The following is a 21,392-nucleotide window of genomic DNA, read 5'->3' on the forward strand; positions in this document are numbered from 1 at the left end:
TTGTATTGAATAGGTGGATATTAAAATTAACACTTGTAACATACTTTGTATTTATGTACATTTCAATACGGACCTAACATGAGAATTATAACTTGTAAGACAAAGATAGTCTAAAAATGCGTACTGTACAAGAAAGGCATTCATATGATTTTAACAGAGTACTTTTTTGGCGTGATTTAAATTTTTTGAAGGGGAAACGTGGGGATCACATTGCATTCAGTATCATCTTGGATGAAATTAAACATAAACTTTCAAGTAGTATCGGATTTTAAAAAAATGACACCCAAGTAAGCAAGTTTTGAACAAACTGATTGCAGGTTCATACTGATTTTAATGTGTATGGGGGTTTTTCCGACTTTTGCAAAAAATCAGTCATAACAACAATCCGCTAGAGCGAGTAAATTTTTCGCCGTTGTGAATTCTCGCTATAGCGGACTTCTACTGTAATTCAATTTTCAGATGTTATTGTGTTCTCCAGTTGACATGAGAACCCAATTATTCTACACCCCTCTTTATATCAAGAACTCCCTCTACAATTTTTTTTTTTTTTTTTTTCCTGTCCATGTGGTATTGTATCGAGATTTCACTGTATAACCCTTCTGCATTAAAATAAATATAACATGTTTGTTCAGTTAATTTTAAATTATGAAAATACATGTCCAACTCTTGTCATGTGAAACAGAGATTTGGTACAAGCATTGTTATTCAAAGGAAGAGAAGAGAACATTGTGCATGCATGCATCAGTGGATGGCTTCATAAGTTAGGAAGAAATTATAAAACTGTAATAAAAGTGCTGGATAGCATGTAGTTCATTAGAAAATTTCCTTTGTTATTGTAGTACAATTATCCAGGTTTGTTGTCTCTGTACATGATATTGTGATGTCTATTTTCATCATCAATAGTAGTAGTATTATTATTGCATAACATAATATGTATAAATGATATGGCTCTCATTAATGTTGTTGGTATTATTGCTCATCAAAGACAGCCTTACAAATTTGTGTAATAAGTAATGTATAAGGGTTGCCCAAATGAAACAGACTTTGGAACAAGCATTGTAATTTAAAGAAAGAACATTGACATGCGTCGGTGGATGGCTACGTATGTCGGGAATAAATCTGGTTTCATCAGAAAGTGTTAGTCTGTTGTTTATACATGCAGAAGCAAAGTGACGAGGTACAGTTATGCCATGAAATTGTCCTCATTTGCCCAGCGTCAGCCATGGAGTTTATGGTTGCAGATGGTGTTAAGAGCCAACATTGAGCCGTTGGATGAAGGATGTGTATGGAAATGAGTGTGTATTAAGGCCGGTCTCGACTGATTAACATTTAACAACAACATGTTAAATGTTAACTGGTGAGACTATCAACATGTTCAATGTTAAATGTTGAATACTGTTTCATTTAACATTGTGTCCACACTTAATTATTATTAATAAACATGTTAAACTTGACTTTGTTTATGTATAGGCCCTAAGTAGTTCATCATATCAATTTGTGGTAATACATTTAGTTGATGTCTATTATTTTCAAATAAGGACAATGGACTCAGATGAAGAGGATTTCGCCCTTTGTTATTTCCACTGTTGCTTCTTGTTATGACTTAGAAATGCAGTTTTATTAGAAACATTTCCTCCCCTCATCCTGCTCATTGCTTCAAAAGCAAACCACTTTCAAGTATAAATTTCGACCGCTCACGCACCCGACTTCTGATTTTTTTTGTAATATTCAACTGTACTGGGAGCGGAGGGACGCTAGATTTTTTTTTAATGCACTCGCGGGAACAATATAGATAATTTAGAGTTCCTGGAAACTGTCGGCTTTCTTTGCTTTATCTCTGTATTCCTTTGATGAGGCATCCCACAAACAAGGCCTTTCTATTATATCATTAATTAAGTCCAAAGTAATCTTCCTCCACTCCATTTCTGACTATAAATTTTAGTATAGTGCAGAGAGAACACACATGCGCGTACCGGTACTGTATTTGTAGCTTATAACAAAGAGAATGAGTGTTGCGGAGTGTTGTAACTATAATCCTACTTCACGAGAAGCACGTCGTTCGCGTCCTTTGGCTATCTGTTGACATGGAAACGGCAAAGAATTTGCCGAAGCTGTGGCAACATCTCACGAACAACAAATTGACTTGACATGTTTTCCACTTGGAGCGAAAAACACGCCAACATGTTAAAAGTGTTAACCTCAACATTCTGAGTTAACATGCAAAGTCAATTGGAAGACACAATCACAATATACATGTCAATTGTAACATGTTAAATTTAACATGTTGGTGTTAAATGTTAATCAGTGGAGATCGGCCTTTACACTGTACAGTGTTCACATTCTAATGGGAATTTCATTGTGGTCAAGTAAGGATGTGCCAAACCAAGTCAGGCACAGTGGACGACCTGGTAAAAAGAAAAGACAATTGAGGAATGCCAGATCACACGCAATGAGTCCCAAGATGCCAAATTCCAAACAATAAACCATTACAAAAACGGTCAAAAGTATGTTTCATGTGGGCAGCCGTTCTGTCTGTGTAAGAGTACTGTAATTGGGGACGTTTTTGCCCTGTTTTCCAGATATATTAAATTAGTAGCAATTGTAGTAGTAGTAGTAGTAGTATATTCACGAGTTTAATCTCTTTCATTTCCTCATCCCATCTTCCCCACTCTCTTCTCTCAGCTTTCTACATCCCACTCTTGTCCAGAGTGCTTGGCTAGCCTGTAGGAGCACCTCTCACTCAACATTTCCTTGATCAACAATATAAACACTCTATCCACTGACCATTTAAGCGGGAGGCTCCTTATTTTTGGTCCTTCCTCCCTCTCTCCTGATCGCAGAGACTTATCTCCCGATTTTGAGAACAGATTGTGTTCCTGTAGTTTTTGAAAATCCCAGGTTTTTTCTTGTTCTCTAAGTAGCTGGACAGAAATGATGTTCAATGGGCACTGGCAAGACAGATGCAAATAGCTGGCGCTGTTCTTAAATATGACAGAGTCGCTAATCTAATGCTTTTTATTTTATCTTTTCGACTGTTTTTAGCATATTTGCAATGACAAAAACTCAATTCAGATCAAAACTTCCCCAAAAACAGAATCAGGAAAAAAATCGTAAAACCCATTTAACAAGACCAGTGCTTTGAGCATAAATCTAGTTCAGAAATTTATGAAAAGGCCTAAGGCAGTTACAATAGGAGTCATGTGTCCTAATGCTCAGATACATGCATTATTTCAGTATTTATAAAATACATGCAAAATTTCAGTGTTACTTATATACTACTCAATTATGTAATTATATATAAAGTGTTAAATATTCTTCAAAGTTACGTCATCAATGATGTACCGTAATGTCGGGATATGCCTCAAAAAATTCTCCTGATTTTTGACTTTAGGAAGTTTGCATCATCCTAAAATATTTTTCCTGTATCTCCTGCTTAGGCAAATTGTCATTTCTTACTATTTCTTTTCCTATATACAGCCTGATGCTTTAAATTATAGTTTCTCTTTAACTAACCCATGTCACCTTGGTTGTGTAACAGATAATTTTGGAAAATTATGCATTCCCTGGTTTGCTGATGATTGGTACTGATTCCCACACTCCAAATGGTGGAGGTCTGGGTTGCTTGTGTATTGGAGTTGGTGGTGCTGATGCTGTGGATGTCATGGCTGACATTCCCTGGGAGCTCAAGTGCCCAAAGGTATGTGTTTAATTTAAGGATTTTTAAAAAATATTTTGATCATAGTACAAATTTTTCATTTCAATTTCCAGATATTACCATTAGGTACTCCCACAATTTAGCCCCCCGCCCCCTCTTAAAATGTAGAAGGCAAAAATATTTAGAGGGTGGGATTGCAAGACTACAAAAATGTCGGAAGTAAACTTGTGAAAAATGGCAAATACTGAAATAACATGTAAGCAGTTATGAGACTTTTCTTGATGCTGTCATGTTGAATTTCAAAAGCAGCAGCAAAACTGATTAGCTTGACCTTGAAATCTACCCTACGAACACAAAACATTGCCGAGCTAAATAATCATCATTGATCCAGTCCACTTGTCCAGCTATGATGTACGAGGCCCCTCAATCTGTCTGGCCATGAACTATTCTTCTTTCATAACTTTCTCCCAATCTTGTCCTCTTCCTTTTATGTCATTCTCCCTTAATTCAGTCCATTTTTCTGTAAATCTGCTTGCTGGGTCTTTTTTTTTTTCCCTTCTTTCAGATTCCCTTCCAGTTGCCCTGTTGGCATTCTTCCTTTTTACATTTGGTCAGATTAGTCTTGCCTTCTGGATCTGTTTTAGTAGTGTCCCCATATCCACCTCTTTGCATTCTTCTTCTTTTTTTCATTCCTAATTTTGTCTCTTCTGGATTATGATAGATAGGAACTTCATTGTTGCTGCTTGGGGTTAAATTTGTTCTTTCTTTATGTGTGATAATTTCCAGATCATAGGTGAGGATGGAGTACTGTATAATAGGATTTATAGTGTCATCTTGGTATTTGGTGATACTTAACCTCATAGCAGCTATCTTACTTAGTAGTAAAATTAGATTGCCTTTTTCATTCTGTCGTTCACCTCATATTTGACTAGGTTATATTTTGACACTGTACCCAAATGCACCCAAAACTACTTAGGACATTTTGTGAGGTCCGAAAAAAGTTGTAAAGAGGAAACTGCTGTTAAATATAAGTTAAGTTTGGATGTAAAAATAATTATGATAAAAACAAGTATTTACAATTAAGGAAATGAAAAAAGAAATAGAACATTTAGAAAACACCAACATAGTAAAACATCAAGGTAAAACATTCTAAGAAACACACACTATGCACATGAGTATTTGAATAAAATATTTAAAATACACATCACTTGCAGGTAAGAAACATGTCTAAAGTAGATTTCTCCTTCTTTCTTTCCAAATGATATAGAAGAATAACAAGTTTAGTAACTTCAAATATTACACTCTCGTCCATGACAAAACTTAACACATAACATCGCACTATGGCCATAGCTTCTAAAGCTGCCGAATGTGTTGGTACTGCTGCGCAGGTCTCACCGGTTACATTTTCATCCTCGCCTTCTTAATCCTCACTGTCTTTAACAGTTGTCAGCTGTTCATGAATTAAGTGTACCATCTGACTTCACAGGTGGCAACATTGTCGACACATTCAGCATATGTGGCAATATTCACTTCTTCATCTGTACCTAGCTGGCTTCATTCTTCATCCATATGATCCGTGCTTTCCAACATTGTCAGTGGCCGAATGAACGAAGCCCGCTTTGCGGGAACAATTTTTCTTGTAGTCTCGTTTAAAGATTTCCAAGCACATTTTGTGAAATGTATGCCTTCCAAAATTGAGATTTTACATGAAGCAGTTTCCAGGAAAGCAAACCTCTTCTGCACGAGCGTCTTTCTATAATTTTGCTTCATGTAGCACATTTTGGTGAGCGCGTACACAAGATATTGAAAATAATAATAATAAACACTTAAAGGTGCAAGAATAACTGTCATTGGCTCTGGCCAAGTGGCCAGCAGGTGGAAGTGAATTACAGATCTATTGGTTCTACAATTAAATTATATGTAAGAAAAATGAAGACTTTGAGATTAGATCAAATAAAATTGAACACTCGCACACGATAAGTACTGAAAAACATCAGAATATAACTACCAGGTTGGCCAACATGACAACTAAAGGAATGGAGATGGGAAGCGGACCGTGTGAAGGTACTGCATTGCCAGGAAAACGAAATCAATGGTGATTCCAGTTAAATACTACATTTACTAAAATGATAACTGGAAAATAACATTACAAACGGGACCATCAATGACGTAAGTTAAGGTTAACACAGCACATTCAGAGAAATGAATACCAAGAGTACAAGTTTCACGGCAATAATGTTAAAATAATATAAAGAAATAATTCAACCAAATACGTTTAAAATAGGACACACGTTTACAAATCACACCTACATATTAAGGTACAAAGAAGGAAAAGAAAGGGTGTTAATTATTAAAATCTTAACTCCAAGCCCGATCAGGTAGCTGCCTTTCCTAAAACTCTTCAGAATAAGGAGCTTACCCTGAACGGGAGTACGCTAAGATGAAACAGCGCTACCAGAGGCAAACCTGAGGGAAATTTAAAATGTACATATTTTACACAATTAAAACAAATGAAAAGGGGAATGAAATTTTACATAATTACTACACAGTTTATAAACCCGAAAGGAAAAGGGGAATGCCTCGAAAACAAACTAGCCGCTAAGACCAAGTCATTTGAAATTAAAATTGGCAAATGGAAGAAATCCCGGGCAAACTCTGGAGGGCAAGGAAAATTTAAATTAGGAAACTACATTTGAAAGTTAAAACTCAAAACATGAACTAAATAGTGCTCACCTCGGAGGGCCGGGAGACCCATCAGGTGATCAGATGGAGGAGACTACTTCTCCCTTCACCGGTCCAACAACAAAGATGGCGGGAACAAGCTTGGCTCTGGCCAAGTGGCCAGCAGGTGGAAGTGATGCAATCAAGAAATAACCAATTAGCGCAACCGCAGATCTTACATTCGCTAATAGGAAGGGGTTTTATTTTGGCCAATGAGGGCCCAGAAAATTTGAGAAAATACCTTTCATAGCTTCCAGAAATTTCCTTTCTGATGCAACTGGAAACTACCAGAAGTATCTTGCCCAAAACCGGCACGTGCGACTACACCGTGCCCTGGAAGTTATAAAGAAAATACCTTTACAGAATAAATGATCTACACATAATGAAGTTGCCGAAAACAACCAACCCTAAAATCATTAACACCTTTCACTTAAGGCACACATACAGAAAACAAATAAGTTTTTCTTAGTTTTCGTTCATTCTTTTAAATATTACACGCAGTCAATCTTGAGGGTAAAACCAATTATTTACACATTATACAACTTTTACATCCTACCCTTCAACAAACTCGAGCATAGCTCAAGTCAAATAACTTTCTTTACACAGTTTGACAGTCACTTTACTGGCAGTCATTGTTGCCTTATGTTGAATACCCAAAAAAAAAAAAAAAAAAAAAAAATTAAAATGTCACTACATTAAAGGTTCTTCATTAACTTGAGGTTTTCCTCGAATTACATATACTGTAAAACAACATAGCAAAATACAACCCTGTGAAAATATATTTACAATCTTCAACTTTTATGTCCACTGTAAAGTATGTATTACTCTTTGCTTCCACAATTGGTCAGTAACGCAGATCCCATTCACTTTCTGTAAGAAGACATTCATTACTTCCTTCATGACAAAGTTTGAAATGAGTAGATCTTGCATTACTTTTCACTCTAGTTACATGATCGAAGTCGCCTCACTTGACCACTGGTTATCAGCCTCCATACAAGTACAGTCCAAATGTGGTCACCAGGCAAGTAGTAGCGCAGCCCATTCGTATCTTGAGCCAACGGGTATCAGGCAGTGAAATGGGGTACAATCTAGCAAGACTGCAGTCATCTGAACATCTGGCCGCTGGGTTGCGGTGTCGGACGATGTGCCCATGACGTACAGTGTGCCCCTCAACTAGGCACTTCACGTTGCCGTCGGGTAGAAACAGAGATTGCAGCTACTGCAACATAAATTCACACGCAGCAGACAGAGGAATACTAGAGCCAAAACTACCTCGGTGGACAAGAAGCTTGGAGTCAATCAACTGGTGTCTCAACGACCTCCATAGGGAGATCTCACCTGGGGATACCCCAGCCCCCCTGCGGCAAGCACTGTTAATAAATTTCAAAAGGAAAATTAGTGAAAGACTAAAAGAAAATCTGCTGGAGTTTACCCTTGTACTAGAAAATTTTACAGAGAATCCCTAGTTATGAACATGAATGAAGGTCTTAATCTTACCCAAAATACTTTATACTAAAGTATACCTAGAACGGTCACAATGACCATTCTTATTATAACTAAAACAACTCCTGATTAAAATATAATTTCCGAAAGGTAGTTGGCTAGCTGTTATAAAAAATTTGCTTACAACTGAGATTCCCTATAACTATCCAAATACCTTATAACTTGAAACATAAATGGTTTCTAAAGTATCATCTCATAACTAAGGGATCTTGACTTGAGACAAGTGTACACGACTGATCCTCTTTCTCTCAGGATCACTGACTAATTATGACACAGGGTTTAGGAATTTCAAAATTGTGCAGGGACCTCGAAATCTGCGGGGCTAACTTACTAATGACATCGTCTGCAGCACTACTGACAGGATGTGTTTTAATATAAACCTGGTCTCCCACAGACAGATTGTGCTGTCTTCACCCATGATTATAGTTATGTTGAACTTTAGCGAAATAAACTTTCAAATTTTTACGCGCATGGTGCCAAGCAGCACGGATCGTTTCTGGATTTGCAACATCAAGAAGATGATCATTAATGGACCATAAATTAGAAGGTGGAGAATTGGGGGTGAATGCTAGCATTAATGAAACAGGAGTTTGCTTACGACTTTCATGAACGGCGGTATTGAAAGCAAATGATAACCAATTAAGTGATGAATCCCACTTAAAGTGGTCAGCAGAGTGGTAAGCAATAAGAACAGATCTAAGATTTCGATTGACCCTTTCAGCCTAATTGGACCTCGGATAATAAGGGGTAGTAGTTATATCTGAAATTGACAAATCAAAACAGAAATTACGGAATTGCACAGAGGTAAAAGCTCTGGCATTGTCACTGACCAAAAATTGACAGGGTCCAAATGACGCAAAGATCTGTTTCAAACAAGAAATAGTAGTGTTAGCATTAGCCATACGAGTAGGGAACAAACACGTAAAACGCGAGAGCGCATCAACACACACAAGTATGAAACGATGGCCGGTCCGTGACCTAAAGAAAGGACCAATGTAATCAGTGAATAATCTCTCCATAGGACGAGAAGCATGTTTGGATGACAACAGACCTAGATGAGTATTAGGTGTGGGTTTACTGATATTACAGGTTTTGCAAGATTTGACAAAGGTACGGATTTCACAATCCATGGATTTCCAAATGAAATGTTTACGGATTTTCTCTCTAGTTTTGAAAACACAGATGTCCACCGACAGGGGATTCGTGGAAATATTTCAAGAGAGCAGGAACCAAGTTAGCTAGAACAACAATTTTGGGGTCTCTGTGACCACGAGCAGGACAACATAGAACTCCATTCATAAGAACAGAAGGTTTGACTCTTTCACAAGACTTAATCCTGTCAAATAATAGCCTTCAGTTCAGCATCATCTTCCTGATGTTTAGCAATATCTTTGAAAAGAAAAGGCGAATTAGTGAGAAGTACATCATCAAAGGCCAAAACTTGTTCAGGAGAGAGATCTGCAGGCTCTCATTGAGGATCAGAACTGCCAGGATAGAACATCCGACTGAGACTATCAGCAACAACGTTTTCAGTGCCACGAATGTGATGAGCTTCAAATTGAAAAGCTGAGATGCGTACTGCCCAACGTGCAAGACGACCAGTCCTTCTTGGCTTGGCCAGTACCCAACTCAACGCCTTATCCGTTTCAAGTTCAAAAAGGAGATGTTCAAGGTACATTCTAAATCTTTCTAAAGAGAAAACAACAGCTAAGGCTTCCAATTCATAGATCGAATAGTTGCATTCAGCAGGATTTACTACGGGAAGCATAAGAAATTGGACGACGTCGCTCTTCAAATTCCTGCAGGAGAACACCAGATATACCTGTAGATGAGGCATAGGTTTGAAGAATGAAGCGTTTAGAGAAATCTGGCATAACCAGAACAGGAGCATTACATAAGGCATATTTAGCATCTTTTTTCTTCTCAAAGCATTTGATGGACCTGCTCTTTTAGCAAAACTGGGGATGAATTTACAGAAGAAATTGACCATGCCAACGAACCTAGCTACAGCTTTGACATCTTTAGGGGTAGGAAAATTTTTGATAGCTGCCGTAAGAGATTGATCAATAGAGACACATCTTTCTCAGACACAAAATGTCCTAAGAAGGACATCTGGGGTTATGCGAAAGTAATCTTCCTAGCCTTAAGTGTTAACCCTGCTGTACGGAGTCTTTCAAGGACTTTCATTGAGATGGACAAGGTGCTCTTCAAAGGTTTCACTGAAAATAACTAATCCGAACGGGACACGTTCAAATTCATAGAGGTTCCAATCAGTGGCAAAAGCAGTGAGGTGCTTGGATTCCTCAGCAAGAGGTATCTGGTAATATACCTGATTCAAATCAAAAGTGGTAAAAAATTTGGAATTAGCAAACCAAGAGAAACAAGAGTGCAAATCAGGAAGGGGAACAGATTGAAGTACAACTCTCTTGTTCAGCATCCGATAATTGACAGGCCTGAAACTACCCTGTGGTTTAGGGACAAGAAATATGGGAGAAGAATAAGCACATTAAGGACGTATTAAACCATCAGCAAGCATTTGATCGATAATAGCCTTAAAAGCTTTCATTTTGGGAGGCAACAACCAATACGGAGGAGAGCAAACAGGTACGTTGTCAGTAACTTCAGTTTTGTACTCCAAAACCTTGGTTACACCCACTGATCTCTATACATGGATCGCTGATGGCAGCTCTCCGCTGCAGGAGAAAGTACGCCAAGTTGAGCGCACGGTCCGCCATGTTGGTGTACCCATCCTAGAGCTCTCCTTATGGAGAAGCAATGATAATATAATCAATTTTAAATCGCAATTAATGGCACATTGGAATAATTAAACATATAGGGACATGTTCACTCAAAGCATAAGGACATTGGGAACACCGACACGTTATTCCGAGGTCAGTAAATCTCTGGGATAGCAATAAAAATGAGTGTAAAATAACAGCCGACAAATATTTCTGCTGCTGCTGCTGCTTATAGTTATTTCATTCTCCCTCTTAGGGAGCGGGCCACCAGTCCAACTAGGGACTCTTTGGCCAGTGATTTCGGTAGTTTATGTGTGTTTTATTTATTTATTGATTGTGAGAGTGCTATGGCACACATATTTTTACGTTGTTAGTGTGATATGGGTACTGGCATGTGGATTGTCTCAACAAGGCGTCACCCAGTGTGAGTCCCGCATCACACCCATCCGGCTTTTACCCTGCTATCCCCCGTTTATTGAAATATTTGAATTACACTTTTTACAATATATGCATTATATGTTGTATTCCTTTGATCTTCTTTTAGAGTTTTTGATCATTGTAAATTAATCATTATTCGTATTATGAATTCACATAATTAATTTCACATTTTCACATATGAATTTCACATTTGACTTCATTTCAATGCACTTTTCACTGTGAGTCTCTTTTGATGTTTTTACATTTTTGATATTTGTTCTGTGTATCTGTTACATTTTGATGGGTGTAATGTGTTGTATTGAGTGTGACAAATATATACCAATCAGATTCACTATAATATCATTTCATTTTCAGTTTTTGAGTTCATTTGCTTGCTGTTTTGGTATAATACAATTTTTATAGTTGTGTTTTGTGTTGTTACATTTTATATTCGTGTAGTGTGTTTGTGTATCTGTGTGTAGGGATATAATTGAGACATTTTTGTGTTTGGGTGTTCAGATTGATTGGTTTATTTGTATTTTAGTTGATGGCGGTGGTGTCGCCTTCAAGTCAGTACTGTGTTTGCCAATGGTAGAATTATTTGTGAGGCCTATGCCCTATTTTTGCGCCATCTGCAGTGGTTTATTGTAATGTTTTATCGTTGGTTAATTTCGGGCAATGGCTGGGGTTGGGAATAGGTAGGTGGTAGCGGGTGTTGGCTGTTGGTTTAGGATAGACTGAGCTAATGGGAATAGGTTGAAGGCTTCTATGGGTTGCGAAAGGTTGCAGGAATTAGCAGTTTTAAGGTATTGCAATCTGAGAGAATGGAGGTATGAACGGATTGTAGGGAATATGTATAAATCATTAATTGCTTCTATTCTAGTTTTAGGTCCGAGGCTGTACGTAAGTTGTGTCGGTCTAATTTCAGAATGTCTAACACAAATATTAACTTACGTGCTGAATACATGCAATTAGCGATCGGTAATACAATACGAGTGAAAAACAGTTTTGGGAAACATTACTGTAAATTTTATACATGTATGCCACGAAATTATGCATTCTTAAGGGGAGGTATGACTGAATTTTTTGTATTTTGAGGAAAAAACTCGGGTTTTTCTTATTCATACACAAATAGCCCTATTCTTCCTCTTTCAGAAAATGTTCTTATTTTAGTAATTCCGGCTTGTTTAAAGCTTGTAGAAGCCATTTAATATGAGCCTGCAGGACATTTAAAAGCCCAGAACGACACCCACTTCTCCTGTAACGGCATAATGATAGTTTACTGTGTGTTTTTCGCTGGATATGTAAGTATTTTGCGGCGCATTTGCCGTAGAAGTACACTTCGGCATGCTGACAGTCACTTGTTTACGTCATCAATACAATTACGTTATGTTAGGAAATATTGTAATTTGAACTGACGGAGAGAATGCTGTACCTCTTCCAAATAGTACTCAATTTATATCTGCCACACATGTATACTTTGATAGTTTAAATATATTATGTATTTGTATTATTTACATTTAGGAATTCGTATTTGTGTTAACCGTAGTAGTACAAGCATGGCTCCCTTTTTTGTTTGTATTTTACTAACCTGCAGAAGTAACATCTGGTTTCAATTCAGCGAGTGAAATATCTAAACTAGTGATTTTTCATTTATGTATTTCATCTTAATTCCTTTGTAAATGTGTGGGGTATTGCAATAAAACAGCACAGAACACCCGTGGAACTACAATCAGGTGACCTGGCGTCACTGAACTAAGCATAAACAAAGCAAGTGCGCTCCTCGTGGTCTACTGCACCGTGCGCTCGCTGCCATCTTACTACGCCAGTCATCTTCTATTCGGCTTACTGGTATCCAAGCTACCAGCTTTCCATGTATAGAAATCAGTGGTTACACCTAACTTGTCGGTAAATACAGAGAAATGATCAAAGTCAGAAACAGCATTGACAATGACAAGGGAAATTTAAAATGGAAATCATTGAACTGAAGGTCCAAAATCATACCAGTTTTGGCAATGAAATTTGCACCTAGAATGAAAGGACAAGATAAATCTTTTGCAACTAGCATGAGCACTTCCACGTGAAATCACGGATTCTTATCTTGACATGCAGACATCCAATCACATTCAAAGAGTTATAGAGTCATCTGTATGACAGGTTAAAGATATGGGTTTCATGGGGGAACTTGCAAACAGTTTTCATCGAATTATACCAGTTCTCACTCATTAAAGTGATGCTACTTCCAGAATCTACCAATGCACAGACAGGTTCATTACTTACCTCTAAGCATATATAAGGTAATTTACAAGGAGGGATAGCAGAAATGCCACAAGATTGTAGGAAATTGACACTAGGTTCACACTGAGACCTATTATCAGCCACAGAATTGTGTGAATCATCATTTAACCTACAGTTATAACAGACATAACATGAAGCTACACTTTGAGTTTGGCACAAGAATTGGCAGTTAGTCATCTAATATTACCATTACCAGTACGCCCAGACACAGAAGAATTGCGAGGGCACTGTCTAAGAAATGCCTATTCGACCCACAGTATTGTCAAGAATTATTGGTGGAAGAGACCCTACCCACACCAGGTTTTGAATTGCCTTTCATTCATTCTGTCGTTCAAATGTGTTTAAATTTTTATTTATGTGCCAGGAGAATCTATTGTCATCTAACTTTAAGTTCTTCAAAGGAAATAATGGCTTTTCAAAATGAACCCAGGGAAGATTAAAAACGATCGGTTTATGATCAGAATCAAGTACATTATGAACAGTAAAATCAATTGGTCTCAACTCCTTTTCCACCCCACTGCCATTAAGTTGATCCCCCCCCCCCCCCCAAAGGAAGAAGGCATGCTTTAAGGAGATTTCCAAATATCAATGTTCACGTCGGTTACCTTCAGTTTTGAGATGTAAGTTGCCCCATAAAATGAATTCACTTTTTTCGCTTCCTTTCACACTCCCCCCCCCATCTCCTATTAAATGAATTTTCCGGAAAAAAATACTACTTTCTTTATTAGTAAAGGGTCTTCTAAATACCAATTATCACAATTGTAACATCTTCAGTTTTTGAGATGTGTCCTCATAAAAGGAATTGAACTCCTTTTCACCCCCGCCCCCAAGATGATTTTCCCCCAAAAATGCATTTTTCTTTGTTTTTAAAGGAGATCCAAATACCCATTTTCATGTCTGTAAACACTTTAGTTTTTATTAGATATAAGTATCCTCATACAATTAATTCAATTCATTTTTCAAGTCTTTCACCCCCCCCCCCCCCTTCATTGGATTTTCCGAAATCAAAGGCATACGTGTTTATTTACTTTTAAAGCAGATTCCAAATAACAATTTTTACGTCTGCAACATCTTTCATTTTTTAGATAATAGTATCTTCGTTCAAATAATTGTTCAATTCTACCCCACCACCCCACTTAAGTGGATTTCCAAAAACAAAAATGTACGTATTTATTTTTAAAGGAGATTCCAAATACCAAATTTCACGTGTGTAACATCTTCAGTTTTTGAGATATCATTATCCTAATAAAAAGAATGCAACCCCTTTTTCAGTCATTTTTCCCCCCCACCCAAGTGGTTTTTCCAAAAACAAAAAATGCATGTTTCTGTATTTTAATAGAGATTTTAAAAATACAGTACCAGTTTTCACTTCTGCAACATGTTCAGTTTTTGAGATATACTGTAGACATGCTCATTTTAAAATTTCACCCCTTAAGTGGAGTTTCCGGAAACAAATCGCCTATGTTTCTTAACTTTTACAGGAGATTCCAAATGCTAATTTTATTCGCTTGATTGATTGGCGCATGAACATTCACAATAGTGTAAACTTTGTTCGTGCTCCGGAAGGAAAGTGTTGAAACTCGGCTACTAGGTGAATCTAAATCTTCCTACTGACTATGAAACCTGTACCAAGGTGGGGAACCATTTTTAGAACACGTTTACCAGTTTTTCCTTTAAAAATTCTGTAACCCTCTGACTGAAAGACTTCATCAGTGAATCTTGTTTCTTGAATCGCTGCAATCAATATTTGATGGTGTGATAAAGTATCAGTTAGTTGTTTCAATTTGCCAATCTTCCGAAGGGAATTCGTGTTAAAGTAGCAAAGAAATTCCGGCGTTTGTGTTGGATCTTTCCTGGAGTCTCAACAAAGATAATTGCCAGATTCTAGCGAAGTACTTTGAATCTCTTAATTGTGAAATTCCAGTATCCACTTTCTCATTTGAAGATAACATACACGTCCACCCAGATTCATCACCTCCAATGAAAAAAGAAATTAAACAGATTAACCAGTCCCTTAAGAATAAAAAGGCACCAGGCAAGGACTCGATAACTGTTGAATTGTGGAAGTATGCTGGTAACAAAGTGATTGATAAATTGACTGACATCATCAAAAAGATTTGGGAAACTGAGAAACTTCCACGTGACTGGACTTCTACCTTGATTCACCCACTGCATAAGAAAGGGGACAAAACGGATGTTAACAATTACCCCGGATACCTCCATGCATGTTGGTGCAGGCTCCCCAGAATCCGAAGGCCTGCATGCTTTGCGCAAGGCGAAGGTTGATTGGGTACCACGTGGGGTAGTAGCTTCTGCTGAACTCTCCTCCATGCTTTAGACAGTTGAATAACTATAGATTGGGGTCAGTGATATTTCACACTGACCAAAATACTACCAAGGTTGTGAGCTTTGGTGAGCCTCACGATGATGATTGCACTGCTGTGGTGTAGTCCAGTATTGTTGAAAATAATCAATAAAAAGGACAAGGACCATGGCATTAATTAGTATGTTGGTGAACAGCGATTGATAGTAATAGTTTGCTGTTGAAGTTAATTCCTGTATTATGTTCAAGCCAGGGTGAGTGGTTCAGACAGTTATAGCGCTGGCTTTCTGAGCCCAAGTTGGCAGGTTCGTTTCTGGCTCGGTCTGGTGGTATTTAAAGGCGCTCAAATACATCAGCCCCATGTCGGTAGATTTACCGGCATGTAAAAGTTCTCCTGCTGGACAAAATTCTGGCACCTCAGCATCTCCAAAAACTGTAAAAGTAATTAGTGGGACGTAAACAAATACTGTTATTAGTATTATTATGTTCAAAATGTTTGTATCATTTTACTAACTAAATTTTTTTTGTTAGTACATGTATTGACATAGTTTACATTTCAAGATTCCTGACAAGCATGTTGCTGTACATTATACATATACATAGTTTATATACGTATTTATCTTTCTTATAGGTGATCGGCGTAAAGCTTACTGGAGACTTAAAAGGATGGACTTCACCTAAGGATGTCATTTTGAAAGTTGCAGGCATTTTAACTGTAAAAGGTGGCACTGGTGCTATTATTGAGTACCATGGTCCTGGTGTAGATTCTATCTCATGCACAGGTTAGTATTGCTACTTTATACTCTTTCTGCATTTAAATATAGATAACAGATGGAGAGCAGTGACTTACCATGTAAGCATGCATTGATATATTACACACAAAAGGATCGAGAGGGTCCAAACTTTTCGGCTGCTGCCTTCATAAGTAAGTATAGAATTAATAATGATCATAGTTGACAAATACTGTATAGATGCTGTAGTGAGGTAAGGAGGGGTGGGAGATAGGAGAGACAAGAGAATGAAGAAAAGGAGCAGTAATCTAAGATAAAGTGCTTTCCTAGACCTAGCACCTCTTGATCTCTAAGGGCAAAAGATGGTGGTAAATGTTGAAGCCCTTTTAACAATGAAATAATCATCAGATGTTGTTTAATGCTGCCGAATGTCGAGGACAAGAAGATCCATGTTATAGATTTTGCAGGTACTGCAATGGCCACATATTTATTCGGTTGTTAAACCTGTGTAGAAAGCTGGGCAGTCTGCATTGAAGCTGGTACAATAGAACTCTGCTATAGCGAGAACCCTGCTTTAAGGATAGTTTTTTAAATAGTTCTTGAAAATTCTTATATTAACCTGTGCAATATCCTTCAGTAATAAGGAGAACCCTTTCACTAATTCATGCATTATGAGTGATAACAGAACCCCAAGTGCTTTAGCACACTGAAACTGTACATATGCTGCATGCTCATTTATTCCATGAGTGGAATATCTGTGATCTCCAAGATAGTGATGTGTTGCATCTTTCTTGACCAGGTCTTTGACAAATGATTTCACATCTGCCAGACCATATGCAGATTACAATAATAAACTGGTTAGAAACACTAGGTAAATAATTTTATCTTTACATTAATTTCTTCACAATGTTCCACATGTTTAAGTTTTAAATGTCCTTTATTAATTTCCTAGATGTTAAAAATATACTGAGTGAGGGGGGTAGCTCAGCCTACCATTGGTCAGTCGTCATACTAATCCAGCAAGATCTCGCCTGATTTTGGGGAACCAAACTTTCTTGGATATGGCAGGATAATTCTTTCAGTCTCTCTTGCTTCTATGACTGACTCATGTCTGACCTACAGTTCTGCATTTCGACAGCTAATATACTATGCTTGTAAATCATCTTGATGTATTATGGACAATGTATGTGCTGTACCAGGAGTACGTACAGTGTCATTGTTCAAATCTCGCCATTTGTAATTCCTTGCAAGCCGGATGTACAAGAGTGTTTATATGACAACTTTAGTGAAATATCAGTGCTGTGACAGGACATAGAATTATGTAGTTATTTGAGAACTTCCTTGTGCATGTTGCTAACAGTATAATTTGAATATATTACTTGTACAGTATGGTCAGCCATGTTTGAATTGGAATGTTAGAGTTAAATCATAGAACAGTATGTGGACAGGGTTTAATAATTTGTGCATTCAGTGTATGCATGTGGAAGTCACAGTAAGTAAAAGTAAAGCACTTAAAATGGCCTTGGACTTCAAAGTGTTACAAGTTAATGTGCCTTATTAAATTGGCATATTATTTAAAGATAACCTGCTGTGAATAAAGATTGACACTATTGGATTCCACAACTCCAAGAATGAACATGGGAATTGCAAGAATATGATGCCATAGGGATGACAGCACAGAATGAAAGCATCTGGAATGATAAAATTGAACATTTGTTGGACCGCAGTCGATTCTGCCATGATCAACTAAATGGAAAGGCAGCCCGATTCAGCCTGATGGACTGATGTGCCTACAACAGGATGAGTACATGAGAATTTTGTAAAAGATATTACCAAAAAGTGATTTGGAGACAGTTTGTTTTATATAATCTTAAATGATAAAGTAATTTGATTTTCCTTAGTTTTGAAGGCTGATTACTTAAATGCAACATACAGTATACATTTATTTCTCTTGGGGTGTAATTTTTTGAGATAGTGTATTATAGTGGATAGAAGTGGATTCAACTTTAGTTATTGGTATATATGATTGTCATTCGTTTTATGTCTTATGTACTGGTTGTTTGTAAGCTAGAACTAACTTGTCATCATGTAGTCATGATGTTTAATAGTGTGGGTTTGATATCATCTTTGACTCGTTATGCTGACTTTATTTGTCTGATATACCACCTTGTAAACATACTACTTGACCAACAAGAACAAAAGCACAAAATAAGTGGAATATTATGTTGGTGTCAAGAAGGGCATCCAGCCCTAAAACAGGGCCAAGTCCACACGTGCGACGCAGTTCACATGTGCCTACCCACCGGGATTTGAGAAACGTTGCCGAAGTAGTAGTCCTGTGTACTTATGTGAAGAAACTTAAGATTAATGCATGTTACTGTAGGGCTAGCTCCTTCGCTCTGTGGATCACTGATGTAGACTTCCAGATCACAAGATCATGTCTTCAAACCCCACAGAGGTAGTAGGATATTTCAGGGATGGAAAAAGTCCCTCTTTCACCACCATGTTGTATGATGTCAGCATGCAAAAGATTTCTGATGACACACTTGCTGTACATCTGACAAAAGTAATTAAAACTTAGCAATAATTCACCCAATTTCTCTTATCTGCCTTGTGGTAAAAAACAAATTGTTGAAATTTGCATGCAGATTGTCCAGATACGGACAAATCAAAATTGCTACAAATGTGTAATACAATATAATAATCATAATTCTATGTGCCAGGTGCTGGCAGGAAAGTAAGTATAGACGACAATTCGAACAGGAGAGTGTATCGAGAGTTATCTGTATTCGAGGAAGGAAATCAAAGGGTTAATGAGTTGACCCATGCAGACTATACAAAAGAGTTGCCAAATTCAAAGGGTCTACGTAACAAGTTGATATTGTGATTCATCGCGAATGTCCTTACAGTGAACTCGCTCAGTTTGTTCAGTTTTTCTTTTGTGCTGCGCAGTTATTACATACATTAGTCAGTAGACATTTAGTTTGCGTTAACATGGCCATGGCTGCCATTGCTGATACATTTACTAATGAGGAATAAGTGAAATTATTCTGCTGTTTTGTGAAATACTGCAAAATGCCGCTGCAGCTCACAGTCTTCACTGAGAGATACCCAATGCATCAGTTACCTTCATAACACATTTTTAAGCTTACGATAATGAGGTTACAGACTAATGGAACACTTCATGTGCGACCATCAAGAGAGAGCCAGTACATGAGAATGAGGTAATGGTACAGAATGTTGTTCGTTATTTTGAGGTAAATTCAGTGTATGGTAAGTGCGATTTCTGATGTAGCTATATCGTTCTGTTAATAACGATAATAACGTTAATAGAGTTATTGTTTTTCCTGAGAATCAAACCGGGGGCTTCTGGGTAAGAGGCAAGCACCCTATTCCCATACCACAAGGCTAGTGATTACTGCACACGAGTTATTCAGATACTCTATAACCCTGACTTCATTTAACATGTTCTGTGGAGCACCATTGTCAACAGACAGTTTACTGCAAGTGTGGTACTAAGCAGACTAACGAACATCTTCTACTGTGTCCATCTTCTCCAGCCACTTGTACCATTAAAGATCTAATGAGAGCAACTCGAAATGCGCTTGTCGTGGCCAATTTTTGGTCAACCAATGTTTAAAATTTTTTGGTTTAATTTTTGTCTCTCTTACTTTGTACTTCTGACACGATAAATATATAAATATACTAACTATATTTACGTCGAGGTGCCGGAATTTATCCCTCAGGTCTTCCTATGTGCCAATAAACACACCGGCACAAGTAACGTATTTGAGCATCTTCAAATACCACCGGACTGAGCCAGCATCAAACCTGCCAAGTAAGGCTCAGAAGTCCAGTGCTCCGTCTGAACTACTCGGCCCATCATACATGAGGTGATGTATGACAAATCCTTTTGGCCGTTATTCTTGGCTTACTAGACCGGGGCCGCCATCCCACTGTCAGATAACTCCTCAATTGTAATCACTTAAGCTGAGTGAACCTCGAACAAGTCCTCAGGTCTGGGTGAAAATCTCTCATCTTCCTGAGAATCAAACCCGGGGCTTCTGGGTAAGAGGCAAGCACCCTATTCCCATACCACAAGGCTAGTGATTACTGCACACGAGTTATTCAGATACTCTATAACCCTGACTTCATTTAACATGTTCTGTGGAGCACCATTGTCAACAGACAAGACCCTCACTATTGGGTTTCCCAAAACCCTCATTGGGTTCAAGAGGTACATAGAAATGTTGGGGTGTTAGCGTCTGGTGTGGTATTCCTATTGGACTTGTCTTTTTGCCAACTAGACTGGGAGGATTATGTTATTAGAAATTAGTTAAAAATAAGTTGTAGAATTTGCTGGAAGAATTACCACTCACTGAGAGTACAGCGCTGGTTCCAGTGGGATGACACACCATCTCGTTTTTCCGGCATGTGAGAAGTCATCTTATGCAAGTGTATCCTGAATACTGGATTGTTGAAGTAGTCCCATACCTTTGCCAGCAAGATCTCCCAATTTAACCCTGCTGCATTTCTTCCTGTAGAGCTACATGTGTTCCAAATCGTTTAAGCCCTGAATGTTGAGGAATTACATCAGGGAGTTCGAGGTATGTGCATCTGTGATACGAGATATGCTCAGATGAGTTCTTGAAAGTATGAGACATTTGTCAGTGAATCAGTCAGCAGGAGAAGCTTTTGAACACCTGCATTATGAATGAATTTTTTCAACAAGAAAGCCAGAAATGTTTCCTTATGCTTGAACTAGAATTCATCAAGGCTACAGTGACTATATTGATAGAGTGCAGCTAAGTCTGTTCAATTTCTTGTTGGCCGCGCCTGGAGTTGTGCTCGATTCGCCATATTTCTCCCTAACACTGTTTTGTAAATATGTCAATGTCAGGTTGTTTTGCATTCAGCTGTACCAACAGGCTGGAGGTAAAATTTATCATGAAGGTATTTCACAGGGACCCAGTTCAAAAGAAGCAATGGGCTGCCGTGGTCAAGAA

The 21,392-nt window shown here is 37.9% G+C and overlaps 1 protein-coding gene across 1 annotated transcript in view; it reads left to right on the forward strand.

Moving 5' to 3' along the window:
* LOC136877293 (aconitate hydratase, mitochondrial) overlaps positions 1–21,392 on the forward strand; it is a 225,399-nt gene that overhangs the window by 83,819 nt on the left and 120,188 nt on the right. Inside the window, exons 5-6 of the mRNA XM_067151224.2 lie at positions 3,539–3,697; positions 16,287–16,437. Coding sequence (XP_067007325.1) covers positions 3,539–3,697; positions 16,287–16,437 — 310 coding nt within the window. The remainder of the gene's footprint in view (positions 1–3,538; positions 3,698–16,286; positions 16,438–21,392) is intronic.

This window comes from Anabrus simplex, chromosome 7 (genome assembly GCF_040414725.1).
Source record: "Anabrus simplex isolate iqAnaSimp1 chromosome 7, ASM4041472v1, whole genome shotgun sequence".
NCBI classification, from domain to species: Eukaryota; Metazoa; Arthropoda; class Insecta; order Orthoptera; family Tettigoniidae; genus Anabrus; species Anabrus simplex.